Below are 15,019 nucleotides of genomic sequence, written 5' to 3'. Positions count from 1 at the left end.
TTTCCTTCAATTATCGTATCCACAGCTACAAGAACTATGTTATGGCGACAGTCTACGGAAACCTGCACCAAGCTCAGTTAGGAGGGGTGCCTGGCACTTATCAACTTGTCCGCAGCTTTCTTAACATTAAGCTACCGGCTCCTCTGCCAGGACTGCAGGTATTTATATCCTCATCCAAAATATGGTCGGGAATTTAAAACGATATCTATTGTTTAGCAACATTGTACATTTATATAGCAGGATGACCAGAAAGGGCTTTACGCACTGACTGGGAGCTCAGCTGGGGATGTGGGGGTAGGGTCTGAGGTGGCCGGAAACATGGTTGAAGGCTACAGGTGTTAACTTTGCCCAGTTGATAGAATTCTTGCCTTTGAATCAGAAGGATCAAGTCCCACGGACTTTGAGTTCACAATCTAGACTGACATTCCAGTGCAGAGCTCGGGGACCCCTACACTGTCGAGATGCATTGTCCTTCAGATGAGATGTTAAACCAAAGTCCTTTCTGCCTTTTGAGGTGGACGTTCAAGATCCCAAATCACTATTATAATAATAAGAATAATCCTTGCATTTGATTTAGCGCCTTATCACATTGTTGAGACGTCTCAAAGTGCCTCACAGAATATATTGTGAATCGTATTGACTATTTTGTGGGCGAAACGCGGCAACCAATTTCGCACAGCAGCACAACCTTCTATCCGAGAAAGAAAAGGTTGTTTCTCCCGGTGGCCTCGGTGAATCCACTTTACAGTAAAATCCTATGAAGTGCCTTGTGATGTTTTGACAATGTGATAAGGCCCTAAATCAAATGCAGGAATTATATAATTCCACATTCTACTCAGTGAACTGAGTGCTAATAGTCTTGAGATAATTAATTGCCACATCTACCAGTGAAAAATCCAGCAGATAAAGAGCTGTCAATGACCCGTTTCCTAACTTTGTTTGGATTGATCTAGGACGGTGAGGTTGAAGGTCATCCGGTCTGGGTTCTCATCTACTATTGCTTGCGCTGTGGGGATTTGATAGCAGCGATGCAGGTGGTGAATCGCGCACAACATCAACTGGGAGAGTTCAAGAACTGGTTCCAGGAATACGTGCAGGGTAATGACAGAAGGTAAGTGTTGACAACTCATGGCTTCCAATCTGCATTGCTGCTTAGAAAATTGCAACTTCATTGCCTGCATTAAATTCTAATCTCAGCATTTTTGTTATTGTCAAGTGAGCAACGGTCTACTTAGATTATGGACATGTTTTGTGTGTCCCCCATATCCTGAATCTCCCACGTCACTAAGACTCGTTCATCCTTGTTTGGGCTGAATTAGGTTTTTGGCATCATAATCAAAACAGTAATCTTGCACTGGACTTACTTCAAACCGTGTTTCATTTTTATTCTCTTCCTTTATTTAATCCCACTTCACCTCACAGCCGAGGTTCTGTGGTTTACATCAGACTGTTCGTACCACAACTGCTGCTGTACTTTGTCTAAGCCTGAACAGTAAGTGTTATTGAGGCTGTGAGGGACTGAGAAACATTATAGCTAAACGCAGTACTGCCCTGCCATCTGATTTGGGGGGAGGGTGGGTGTGGGGGGGAGATAGAGGTAAAGAAAGATCAAAGAGTGAGAGTAGGGATACCTTCTGGGGGTGTGTGTGGATGCTTTCACGTACACAATCAGGGATATTGCCTCATCTCAGCTTTTTTTCCTTCTATGTTTCTTTGTGTGTGTGTGTGTGTGTGTGTCTCTCTCTGTCCACATGTGTCTCTGGTCTGGCTCGGTGGTGTGGTTCTGTGTGTGTGTGGCTGTGTCTCTATGGTTTTGTCGGGGTGTGTGTGTCTCTCTCGGGCTGTGTCTCTCTCTCTCTACGTATCTGTCTGGCTCGGTGTGTGTGGTTCTATGTGTGTGGCTGTGTCTCTATGGTGATGTGGGGGTGTCTCTCTCTGGCTGTGTGTGTCTCTCTGTCTCTCTCTGTCTGGCTTGGTGTGTGTGTATGACTGTGTCTCTGGCTCTGTGTGTGTCTCCACTAGGTTGTCTCCTACAGCAGAGAACAAACTTCGCCTCCATTACCGACGTGCCTTACGAAACAGCACTGACCCATACAAGAGAGCCGTCTACTGCCTGATTGGCCGATGTGATGTCACTGACAGCCATAGTGAAGTTGCTGATAAGACAGATGACTACATCTGGTTAAAGGTACAGTTGCACTCTCCTTACTGCCTATTTGTAGGGTACATGTTTTGCCACCTTGTTTAACGTGGTCCCAAAAATTAGACGCGGGTTATGTAACTGATCCACAAGCGCAGTGGCTGCTTGGCCCTCCTCTGGGCTGTAAAGCCACCGCATATGCAGGGATTCAGCTGGTTCATGCTGGAATCCAGATCTGGTGACAGACTCCATAGGAGGTCCGTGCTGCAAGCGAGCTCACACTTGAGCGAGGTGCTTAACAAGGGATCACCTTCTCCACAAGCTTTGCGATTGCAGCTTTAAATCCCAGGCACTATCCTTTCAGTTGTCGAATGTTCAGATTGATAGATGGTGAAACGTGAGGCTCCAGTGAAGCACATACTGCTGGAAAGCGCTCTGGGACGCTACCCGGCATGAGGGATGCTATATAAATGCAAGGTGGTGGTGCTGTTTGCATGTCTACTACCTTTGTTTATTTCACTCGTTTTCAGCTGAACCAGGTGTGTTTTGAAGATGATGTCACCAGCTCCCCTCAGGACAGGCAAACACTGTCTCAGCTGCAGAGCCAGTTACTGGAGGAGTATGGTAAGCTCACTGCTTTACCCTCAAATTTGAACTGTCAAGTCGGGAGCTTGTCCACTTCAATGTTCTGATCAATGTTCCCAAGCACCTGGCCTCGGGTGCAATGCCTTTTGCCTGACCCTGGATCTCCACATGTATTGATAATTGCTGGGTGAGTGAATCCTGCCCTTTTGGGTCGGTCTGTCATGGCTGAAGATTTGTGAACTCAAGTGAGAATCCTTGTGTTTCCATATTAAAAAAAGTAACCAAATATATGAAAACTGATGAGCAATAAGAAGTGTGGTGAAAATCTCCGTGGAGCTGTAATTTTAACCTGTTTCCTCATACTTTTGCTGCCCTGCACGAAAGGAGATAAAGCCACAGTTCCAGAGCCAAATTGCTTTGCTCTTGTATTAAGGCGAGATGCCTCAAGTAGCTCAGTGCTCATTGTGCATCAATCCTGACAGCTACAAGGAACAATGGTCTTGTTTTAGCAGAACAGCGAGTTTCCATCTGTCTTGATGGAAGAGACTTCTTTTGCCCCAGCACCAAACACAAGGTTTTGTTCTCTGTGTTTGATGTTTTTGAAATGTCATGGAAACTATCAGCCCTGAGAGAGACAGTTAAGTATTTCAGCGTTGGCGTGGACCTGAATATTTCTCCTTTTCCTCTTCAGGTGAATCCCACTTTGCAGCCGCCCAGCGTCCGTTCCTGTACTTCCAGGTCCTTTTCCTGACGGCTCAGTTTGAGGCGGCGATCGCCTTCCTCTTCCGCTTGGAGCGATTGCGTTGTCACGCCGTTCATGTGGCGCTGGTCCTTCATGAGCTGAAACTTCTCCTGAAGTCGTCAACCCACAGCGCACAGCTACGTGAGTGCACAGCTGGAGCTGTCTCTTGTGGTCTGTAACTAAAATGATTTGGCCGAATCTTAAACTCCCCATTCTCCAAATGGCAGTTTGAAAAAGGATTTGGCTTAATCCCAGTTACTCCTTGCCCATTTTACTGTCGCCAATTCCCGTGCTCCTAAAGTAGATGGAAGGTCTGAGGTGCATCAGTAATCCAGTCCTGATCCAGCAGTCTGCCTGACTGCCCCACATGTGCCTCACTATACGGCTAAGTCCCTGTGTTGGTTGACTTTGATCTTCCAACCTGCCAGTGTTCTGTAATTGGAGCTTCCAAACTACCACCTGAACCCATTCATACACTGACATTTTGGTTCTCTTTCAAACATTGTATTTATTGCAGTGAGACAGACACATGAATTTCTTATTTTAGCCTCCAAGACTTTTTCGCACACGCTAATCCCCGTGACATGATTCAGATTAAATTTGATTCTCCCCGATCCTGTTTTGCAGAAGGTTTGCACATTCCCTTCCTGAGATTTTGCTTGACTTGCCTTTGGTTTAAGGAACATTACATGTCAAGTTTTATTGACCCGGTTGCTGATCCTACTCAGAGCTGTCCTTTACAAGTTACTGTAATCCAGTGTCTGTTGCCTCTCCACAGTGACCCAAGAACCCGGTGATCCTCGTCCAATACGACGTCTTAATTTCATCCGCCTGCTCATGCTCTACACCAGAAAGTTTGAGCCCACTGATCCCAGAGAAGCTCTTCAGTACTTCTACTTCCTCAGGTACCACTTTCTCTGTCGGTATTAGTTATCAAAGCAATAGATGAAGCTGGTGCTCAAATAGACCTGATACTACAATTGATTAAAAATGGATGATGGGCTTTAGGCATCTGAATGCTTAGGTATTGATTACGTTTTGAGTCCCAATGAAACGGAATTAATGAATTAGAGAGAAGGGAAGCAGACTGGAGAAAAGTTTGGAAACCGTATGCAGTATGGTCAAAACATCAGCTGTCACCTCTCATCGAGGCTTGTTTCACTCCCTACAGAAACGAGAAAGACAGTCAAGGAGAAAATATGTTCATGCGATGCGTCAGTGAACTTGTCATTGAGAGCCGAGAGGTAAGGCACGGTGCCCTCAGAGATCTCAGCCATACTGGCTGCCGCGCACCACGGTCCCTTGTGATTTTGAATTGGTATTTTTTATTGTTTACAGTTTGACATGTTGCTGGGAAGATTGGAAAAGGATGGAAGTCGGAAGGTAAGATGAGAAATGCAACCCCAAATACTGTAGATTTTTACTCTTTTTCCCCTTCCCCATGTCGTCTTGAACCCGCCCCACTCCAAAAAAGAATTTCAACAATTAGAGAAAGCTAATGCTGATAATAACTGAGGAACGCATAATAATTATTATTAATATTGAAGCGTCATACACCTCCGCTAGCATATCGAAACTAACAACTTGTGGCAGGGTAAGGTTCCACAGTTGGTGACCTGCATCCGGCGCTTCATCCACCTAGTCATTCGTCACACATGAGCCTGGCCAATGATTCCTTCCTGAGCCTCTCTATCTCCTGGACTCTGCAGCTGTGGCCAGTGGTAACTATGTATTGATCAGAACCACTCTCCCAGGTTGCTCCCTGAAGTACTCACAAAACCAGGAATGATCAGGATAGTTGTCGCACAGCACTGCTACCTGCTCATTACACAGTAGGTTTGGAATCAGAGACTTCTGACCTGTATGGCACACTGAGCCATTAGAGGAACTTCATATGCCCCGTGGAGAGATGATTCCACAAAGGACAAGAAGTTCCTATTAAGCAATTCGATAGCAGAATGACTCATCCACTACAAGCTTAGAGTGACAGAAATGTGCAACAAGAGTTCTCCCTTCCATTGTCATCAGTGCATTGTAGCACAATCGTGCAATAGTGACAGGTTAAAGATGGCCTTGAGATAGACAGCATTTCTGATACGACCAGCTTTACGCCGTGAAAAAATCCGAACTTAAGCCTTTAATTTGAAATTGTTGCTCTTTGAGAATGTAACTGTTTATTCTCTGAAAATTTGCAAGCCTGGTATATTTCATTACTGGGTGTCACAACATGAAGTATTCCATCTTGCAGTGCCACCGTTGCATTAATGATGTCTTTAAGCCAGCAAATGGGGCGACGGAGTAAAACTAACCAGTAGAATGACATTGATGCACAAAACGCACTTGGAGAAATGCCATTGGTTTATGCTGAACGGGTTTTCTCTTTCCCCATCAGCCTGGTTTAATCGACAAGTTTGCTGGCGATACAAAGGCTGTCATCAGTAAAGTTGCGTCAGTAGCTGAACACAAGGGTTTGTTTGAAGAGGCAGTGAAGCTTTATGACCTAGCCAAGGTAGGTGGCTCCTTTTGCCTTGTGTTTAGAATGGCCCATGGTGAAATATAGGAGTGAGGATCCAAACCACTTTTTATTTTTACTTTGGTTTGAGGATAGCTGGGCATTTATTGTAGTGTCTGCTATTTCTGTAGATGTAAATACAGCTAATAATTTAGTCGGTACAGTTAACCGTGTGTGGTATTCTTAAAGCCAATTTCAATTTATTCCCGCGCCCCCCATCCTGATTTTGGCTGAATGGGGCTCTGTGGATGTTGAGCTCTGGTGCCTGTAATGACTATTAAAAATTCACTTTACGGTATATTCTGTGAAGTGCTTTGAGACGTCTCGAAGATGTGATAAGCCACTATATCAAATGCAAGGTTTATTATTATTAATCTATACGGGCTCCCGTAGAAGATGTGCTCAATACTTTCTTTTGGATCGGTCCTAAGGTTGCCTTGTTACCTTTGGAGCAGCAAATCATCTGTGTTTGGGGCTAGCCTGCTCACTCTTTCACCCAAGCATGGTACACAGGCCAAGTTTGTTGCAGAGTGTTGAGAATGATGCTGCAACAAGGGATTGCGTGTCCAGAGTGTAAGCTCCTCTTTAGCTCATCAGTAAACTAATATTTCCCTCATCTCCTGTCTCCAGAATCCAGACAAAGTGTTGGAGCTGATGAACAGGCTCCTGAGTCCTGTGATCCCGCAAGTCAGTGCACCTCAGTCCAACAAGGAGAGGTTGAAAAACATGGCACTTTCAGTGGCTGAGAGGTAGGAGGACCTGCACGTTTGGTGAGGTTTTGGCGCAGTTGTAACCATTGTACAATAAGGGGGAACGGTTTATTGAAGAGCGGGCTTTATTTCTAACATTGTATTACACCTCCCCCCCACACACACACATGTGCAGGTATGATAGATTCTGGATTGTTTTGGAACATGCATGTTGTGAATTACTTCAGAGTAAAGGAGCTCAGCTAATGTTGTTCTCATTAGGAATTCAATGACAGACGTGGTTCTTAAAGGTGAGGGCCAGCGACAGGCCGTGGCTGTGAAAAAAAGCTCATTGTTATTAGGCTGTAAGTAATGTTAATACTAATCATAAAACTCGTTCTTTTTTGGTAGGTATCGCAGCCAGGGAATTACAGCAGACAAGTCCATTGACAGCACTTTCTACCTCCTGCTGGACCTCATTACATTCTTTGACGAGTACCACGGGGGCCATATTGACAGAGCGATTGATGTGAGTTATTTGGATTGTCGCAGACACCGTCCTTCAGGTGGACATTAAAGATCCCAGGGCACTATTTGAAAAGAGCAGCGAGTTTCCTTCTATGTCCTGACCAACAATCCCCCAGATAAAATTAGTCATTCACTCCATGGCTGTTTGTGGGACATTTGTGGGAAGCAATTTGGCTTCTGTGTTTGCCTACAAGGTGCACAGTCACTACACGTGACAGTATATATTGTGAAGCACTTGGAGACATCCTCCCGATGTGAAAAACGGAATATCAAATGCAATGATTTTTTTAAAAATTCAATTTCATTGGATGTTCATTTGATTTGATGATATAGTTTGGTCCTGAAAAAGGCATATATTATTTCCCTGCCATTTAACGTTTAAACATCTCAGTCAGGAAACTAATATATATGTAGTGAAGGACGAACTCCAGGAGTTACCAGTTCTTGTCCATAGCCAACCTTCTTGTTTGTGCAATATCAGATTGGGTTCAAATCTCAAAGCTTAATGCCAGGTTGATGTGGAAAGTGTTCGCTTGCTGGCCAGTACCTTTCACAAGCCTCCTCAAGAGGGCATCGACGAGTCCCATTCTGCTTCCATAAACAAGGTTCAGTGAGCTGTACGATTTTAAGGAAGGGTGTTAAAGAATTAGCTCTGTGGTAACCTCGCTTTCCAAATCTGCTCTTTAAGGCTTTGAGTGGTCTTGTCTTATTGTCTATCTTCTCTTATCACCCAGGTCATGGAAAAACTGAAACTGGTGCCTCTCAGTCAGGACAGTGTCGAGGAGAGGGTGGCGGCTTTCAGGAACTTCAGCGATGAGGTAAGAGATAATAATAATTATTATGAAGGAATTATTACCCCCGGAAAAGTGATCCGCCACTCGACTAACAACCGGGTTCCTTCTAGATGAACAGAGGCGTGTGGAGTAAGGAAACTTGCCCAACATTTTGCCCTGCCGGGAATCGAACCCAGGTCTTTTGCTTGCGTAGCGAGTGCTCTAACCACTGAGCTACAGGACTCCACATAAGGAGATACAGAAGAAGCCAGTCCATTTAGTGATCTTAGAGTAATATACAAACAATGGTAGAGGGGGGCAGTGTTTCCGCATCTCAGCTAGTCCCACTGAGCCACTAGCTGAGTGAATGCCCCTCTCTCTACTGCAGCTTCTTATACGATGGTGTTTTTTGTCAAAGAATGAAATCTGCCACCGATTATCTTATGTTCAGGACCCTGCAAGTATCTGCAGATTGGATTCGGCTCTGGATCCCATTCCAGAGAGCAGTTTGCTGCAGGCACTGGGTTGATGAATGTTAACTGCTGTGTTGCTTCTCTGTAATAATTTACCTTGTGCTGAGGTTCCAGTTTTAACCCAATTCTGAGTTACCAGAATTCAGGTTTTGTTCTGTCATTGATAGTGTTTGGAGATTTTTTCTCAAATGGTTTGGGATATACACCTCTGTCCTTTCCTCCTCTGCGGGCAGCCAATTGCGCACAGCAGTGTCCCACAAACAGTTGTGGATTGAAAATGACCAATTTATTGTTTTTTTTGTTATTTTGGAGGGATTATTATTAGGCTCTGTGTGGAGTAAGGAAACTTGCCCAAGGTTTCGCCCTCTGCCTGGGATTGAACTCAGGTCTCTCGCTTGCAAAGCGAGTGCTCTAACTACTGAGCTACAGGACTCCGACTATAAGCAAAATGCCAGCAGGGAAACATATTACATACACTTACAGCATCGAAACAGGCCATTCGACCCAACTCGTCCACACCAGGGTTTATTCCAAATGAACCTCCAACCATCCTAATCTCCCGCCTTCCCCCATTCCCCTTTATAACCTTCTTTCCTATTAAGCATCGAGTTTCCTCTTAACAATTTCTGTTTCAACCATGGCTTCTGGCAGTGAGTTCCACATTTCCACCAACCTCTGTGTAAAGAAGTTCCTTTTAGATCTGTCGGTGACTATCTTATATTTATGGTGCTACAGTTAGTATTAACGTTAAAATTACTGATGTCCTGAAAAACAATTGTTATCTACTGCAGCAAACTGATGGACTGAGTATCAATTGATTGAGAAACGCTGGTATCCCTCCAGTCTGACTTCTGATAAGGTCAATGGCAACACTAAGGAGCAAACATTTTCTTCCTGTACAGATCAGGCATAACCTGTCCGAAGTGCTTCTTGCCACCATGAACATTTTGTTCACCCAGTACAAGAGGTTAAAAGGCACAAGCTCAGCCACACCTGCCCGGCCACAGCGAGTGATGGAGGACAGGGACTCAGTAAGTTTACATCAACCTGTCTGTTGTTGCTGAAGCCTTTTATATCTGGTGGATATATGACGTCCAGCACCTTGGGCCATCCTGCCGAAGTGAAAGGGTCTATATAAATGCAATTTGTTGTTGTTGAAGCAAGCACTCAGAGGGGGGGGTCGCGGGAGGGGAAAGAAAGGGAAGGACTTATGGATAAATTTGAAAGGCAATAAACCTTATTATGCTTATTAAAGTTTTCACTGAATATGTATGAAGGCCAAACCATGCCCTCAGTCACCTTGTCTTTGAATGAGATGTTTATCATGATCACGGATTGCTGATTGTTATCTTGCTCAGTTGCCTACTCAATCATATTCAAAACTAAATGGGTTTTGCTTTAAACGGCATTGCAGAATAATGTGAAAACTTTGAAAGTAATGTGAGCTCTTGAGGTTTTGTGTATTTGATTTGTTCAAAGATTTATCCAATGGACATTACAACAACAACAACTTGCATTTATATAGCTCCCTTCACACAGGGTAGGGTCTCAGAGCGCATTACAAGAGTCTCTGGAAGAGGCCTAACTGCAGGTGCTTATGTGGTAAATATGTTCTGAGTCGAAAGGGATTGTTGGTCACTGGGGAAATGATGAATGTTTGCAGTCCAAAAACTTTTAGTCTCTGTGAAAATCTTCCAGTCAATCTCAGTTCCCCTTTCCCTGCTCCCACTCCCGTAGCACATCACATTTCCTCACTGAGAAGATGTGAGCCTGTCCCATGCTCAAAAATCCACCTAACTTGACCTCAGTGAGGGGAAGCCCCAAATACCCTGCGATGACTGAGATGTGTTCGTTGTGGTGCGTCCTTGCACGTACCCTAACCCACCACTTACATTGACACTACGCCACAAGTTAGACTCCGAGTGCAGAGGGGAAACCCAAAAGCTCCAACAGATGGGACATCCGCTTTCGAGCTTTCTGCTTTGTCGTTGGAATACGGATCCACGTCCAGTGAGTGGAATCACTGGACGTGGAACGTTAGTTGTCCCGTCTCCTGAAGTGGGAGAGAGCTGGTGGCTGGCCCAGGATTGTCGCCTCTCCAGCAATGCAGGGTAAGCACTAGCCCACGTGGAGGGCGCGATATAAATACGAGTTGTTGTGTTGTTACCTTTCGTTCCTTTCCCTGCAGCAACTGCGTAGCCAGGCGCGGGCGCTGATCACGTTTGCTGGGATGATACCGTACAGGATGGCAGGCGACACAAATGCACGGCTGGTGCAGATGGAAGTCCTCATGAACTGAACGCAACTGCAAGTGGGAAGGTTTCCTCACTGGAGGAGTAAACACAAACTATACTTTGTAGTGATTTTCTACATTCACAATTTATTTTATTTTGTATTGCGTTTCTTTTTTTTAAAAATATTGGAAATAAATGTGTTTTTTCCCTGCTTTGAAAGTTTATGTTTTTGTAAAAATCTCATGGGTTTCTTTTTCTCGTTGAAAGCCGTTTAAACCTTCAGCACCGGAGGGAATTAGGCTTACGTTCTCTCTGGTGCTAAAGTGACGTGAGGCTGTTCCAGATTGAAATGCATTTGGAAAGTAATGGTGCGTGATATTTCCTAAAATTGGTTGAACGAGAAGTTGAAATACATTTTGCTCAAATCATAACTAGATAATAATAATAATAATGCAAATAAGGACTCCCGCCTGCCTTGACCTGCGGAGGCCGGTTGATAAGGAGTGTGTGGGGGAGGAACACAATGATTTCGGATAGTTTTAGTTGCAATTTTGCAATTGATGGTGAGACGAGGGAGGGGAGGAGGGAAATTCCTCTTTACTGAGTGACCAGAGGTTTTGGGTGAAAGCAATTTAAACTGAAAGGGGCTGGCTTGGTTTTATTGTAATGCACATGGGAAATATATCATGTAGAATTTATATTCTTTTCTCGATTGCACTGTGTTCGTATTTTTATGTTTCGACACCAAAAGATGCAGAAGAGTGATATGGGGGTAATGTCACTGTTGCTCTCTTTCTCCCTGTGGTTGGTTAAGTTCCGAACCTTTATTTTAGACGCTGTCAGATTTGAGAACCCATTGCCTGGAGACTCTTTGGAAAAGCTTGGTCATTCAACTCACTGTGGTGTGGTTATTTGTTTAAGTATTAGAAATTTACTATAATAAAATTAATAACCCTTGGATTTGATATAACGCCTTATCATGTCATTGAGACATCTGAACACACTTCACAGGGTGTACTGTAAAGTGGATTTACTGTGTATTTTATGGGCGAAATGCGGCAGCTAATGTCCCACAAATAGCCATAGAACGAGCGACCAATTTTATTTGGGTGATTTGTTGGCTGGGACAGCGGGAGAGAGAAACTACCTGTCTTTTCGAATAGTGCCATTGGGATCTTTAACATCCATGTGAATAGGCTGACGGGACCTGGATTTAATGTCCCATACGAAGGAGAGCCCTTTAATGCAAGAGGCCAGCTGACCCGTATTGGCGACTATAACCAGAGCCAAATGACATTCACTTATTTTCTTTCACTTCTGATCAAGTGTGAAGTGCTTCGTGGTGCAACATTTGTCCAATTGCAGGTGATTCAAAGCTTCATTTAATAATTCCTGTCCATAGCCACTCGGTGACGACTCGCTTTAGTGCCGTCCAGACTTGCTGCCAGAACCAGGTATTGGTGCTGCAGCTGGTGTTGTGAATCAGGCCGGCAAAAGCAGCTGCTACGATCCGGCTATTTCACAACACCAGGGTCGCACCGTACCACTCTCATCACTCCAGCAGCCGCCGAGTCACCTCAGCCCGGTCCTGCTCAGCAGAGAGGGTAAGTGTCAGACCCAAATAGTCCTTAGGTAACGGTGGCGTCATTTGGTTATAAAATCTTTTGTGTCTTTAGTGCACTTGATGTTCCATTAGAACAGGACAGGCTGTGATTCTCCACAACGTCTTCAGCTGCTCTGTCGAGGGAAAGCTTTGCCAGGAAGGCAGAGGGGCCAAATCCAGCAGCGGCCACGACTCTTAGCCGGTCAGTTTGAAGGAAAGCTGCAAAATGAACATGTGCAAGACGCAGAGAACTCCTGCATTGCGCTACAGACAATACTTTGTGGCTGGATAAAGGCTGTACATCAAGGACGCTCAGTAAATGCAAGTTGTTGATGCTCCGCGCTGACTGTTCTACGGAGCCATTGTTGAGAGTGCGATGACCTAGAGTGCAGCAAACATCTGCAGCTTTGCTGTAAGCGCCTTGTTTGGAAAACACAGGTTTCATTGTGAATGATTGTTGTGCTGTAGATTTGCAGATAGTCTTGCAATGAAAACCCATCTCCCTGGTGAGGTGACAGCAGAGTGGTTTTGAACTAGCTGGAACTGAATCCTCCATTCATAAACCAGTTGCAAATTCCCAAATTAGTTAAACTCTCTTAAAAATGTGTTTCTCTTCACAGGCTATTCTTAATAATAAAACAATAAACAATCCTTGCTTTTGGTATAGCACTTTATCACATCAAAGGCAAAAGTTTAAAGGAACTGTGCTATATACAGAAGCCTATTTGATGTCATAGACATTACAGCACAGAAGGGAAGCTACTTAACCCATATAACTTATGTCAGTTCCTCCACTGGAGTTATCTGCAATAAAACTGGTCATTCACTTTGTGGGACAGTGCTCTGCATAAATTGCTACTGCATTCACCTACGAAATGCACAGTCATTGCACTTCACAGTATACCCTGTGAAGCGCTTTGAGACATCCTCCCTACACTATATCAAATATGAGAATTTTTTTTTAGTCCCAGGGGAATCCTAACATTTTCCAACTTTCATTTCCTGCTAAATCCTGTTTGGGATTTTTTTCAAAAAAATGTTTTAAGGGAATAAAACTCAACTGCATGTTGGTGCTGTGCTGGCAGGAGACAGGGTGAGATCAGGGTAATCTCAGCCAGATATACAACCGGTCGATCATACGTGTTCAATAAAGATCTTGCCAGATTAAAAGCTATTTTCTGTGATCTATATTGTGAAAATACAACTGCAATATTGTCCTCCCCAATTAATTCCTCCCATGCTACACGCTTCAGAACTCTGCAGCTCTCGTGTACTGTCCCGCACCAGGCTTCGCGACCACATCACTCCCACCCTCGCCCTCGCTCGCCTCCACTGGCTCCCCATCCCCCAGAGGATCGAATTCAAGATCTTCATCCTCACCTACAAGGCCATTCACGGCCTTGCTCCCTCCTACCTCTCCGACCTACTATCCCCTACTTACCCGCCCGTACCCTCCGTTCCTCTGGCTCCGGTCTGCTCCACATCCCCCGCCCCAACCGCCCTACCATCAGTGGCCGGGCCTTCAGCCTCTCAGCCCCTCGGCTCTGGAACTCCATCCCCCAGTGCCTTCGCCGCCTCCTCCCTTTCCTCCTTCAAGGCCGGTCTCAAGACCTTTCTCTTTGACCGAGCCTTCAGCTCCCCTCTCGACTCTCTACCCCCTCCTCGCTCCCTCCCTTCCCTCCCCTCACCATTTCCCCCCAATACTCGGGTCCCGACCCAACTGTCCAGCGCCTTGGGACGTCCTCCTGACGTGAACGGCGCTCTATAAATGAAATGTTGTTGTTGTTAATACCTTGTTACCCCTTGATGTCATGTAGCGAATTCACCATTTACCTTCAGGCCTGACATTTTGTAGCAAGAGCCAAAAACGCATCTGTTCTGATCTTTAACTTGTTTTAACTACATTGTATCCAGATTTGTTGTTTGAAACCTGATTTTTATTTATATATGAGGTGCGAGAACACTATTATGCAAAAATGTTTCAATGTATTTCTTTTGAATAAATGCAAATAAACAATTCTCATCTTTGGTTCAACGGGACTGAACTTAAAGATTTTAAACCTGACGCGTGATACAAAGTTATTTTTAAGTATCGTGTGACATCTCACTGGCCATTAAATAAGTATATAAGAGTGGTGGGTTCCACTCTGATTCCAGGGATGGTGCATACAGTGCTATAAGGTACTGTGATGACTGCTGAGATCACTGGGGCCTCCGGTGCCCTCGGTACAATTGCTGTGGAAGGTTTGGACCCGGACGTATTGTGATGGGGAGAACCATTTATGTAAGCCACCCACACATCAATATTTCCTTGTGTCGGAAACAGAATCTGCACTTTTTCCCTGAAGGACGCACTCTGTTTACCTAATTCTGGAGAGTATTTGGCACAGCTTGGGGAACCCCCGCCTGTTGGCAACCTTTTTGCTGTTTGGACAGCTAGGATGCACCCTACCCATTATGCCACTGTTATAGTAACAAGCCCACTGGTAGGAAGCAAGCCGTGCTTCACTTAATCATGATGGAAAGCACAAACTGAATGAGAAACGGGTAACAAATCTAGCAAATGACAAAGGCATAGACTGCCGAGGAGAGAGAACTGACTTCTTTCGCCTGTAACTGTTAGTACGAGGTGTATATTTGTCCAGTAATCCTGCCTGGAAATTTTTTTCAATGTCAATTGACAAAAGAAAAAGGACGTGGGTTTTGTGTCTCTTGCGCTGTTGCAGTGACTGGCAATAAA

The 15,019-nt window shown here is 44.7% G+C and overlaps 1 protein-coding gene across 3 annotated transcripts in view; it reads left to right on the top strand.

Moving 5' to 3' along the window:
• Window positions 1-10,888, top strand: part of nup93 (nucleoporin 93) — a 60,070-nt gene extending 49,182 nt beyond the window's left edge. For 2 of the 3 annotated variants that reach the window (XM_042340268.1, XM_042340269.1), the window contains exons 7-20: window positions 26-158; window positions 954-1,111; window positions 2,023-2,188; window positions 2,671-2,764; window positions 3,417-3,608; window positions 4,246-4,372; window positions 4,639-4,711; window positions 4,806-4,850; window positions 5,860-5,976; window positions 6,610-6,728; window positions 7,080-7,197; window positions 7,931-8,014; window positions 9,345-9,473; window positions 10,631-10,829. In XM_042340268.1, coding sequence (XP_042196202.1) covers window positions 26-158; window positions 954-1,111; window positions 2,023-2,188; window positions 2,671-2,764; window positions 3,417-3,608; window positions 4,246-4,372; window positions 4,639-4,711; window positions 4,806-4,850; window positions 5,860-5,976; window positions 6,610-6,728; window positions 7,080-7,197; window positions 7,931-8,014; window positions 9,345-9,473; window positions 10,631-10,741 — 1,666 coding nt within the window. In that variant the 3' untranslated portion in view covers window positions 10,742-10,829. Of the gene's footprint in view, window positions 1-25; window positions 159-953; window positions 1,112-2,022; window positions 2,189-2,670; window positions 2,765-3,416; window positions 3,609-4,245; window positions 4,373-4,638; window positions 4,712-4,805; window positions 4,851-5,859; window positions 5,977-6,609; window positions 6,729-7,079; window positions 7,198-7,930; window positions 8,015-9,344; window positions 9,474-10,630 lie in introns of all 3 variants that reach the window. The other variant, XM_042340266.1, reaches the window with a different exon arrangement.
• Window positions 10,889-15,019: the final 4,131 nt, after the last annotated feature.

Source organism: Callorhinchus milii, unplaced genomic scaffold (assembly GCF_018977255.1).
Source record: "Callorhinchus milii isolate IMCB2004 unplaced genomic scaffold, IMCB_Cmil_1.0 Scaffold14, whole genome shotgun sequence".
Taxonomy (NCBI): domain Eukaryota; kingdom Metazoa; phylum Chordata; class Chondrichthyes; order Chimaeriformes; family Callorhinchidae; genus Callorhinchus; species Callorhinchus milii.
The sequence above is the reverse complement of the archived record's forward strand: the minus strand, read 5'-3'. Positions and strand labels throughout refer to the sequence as shown.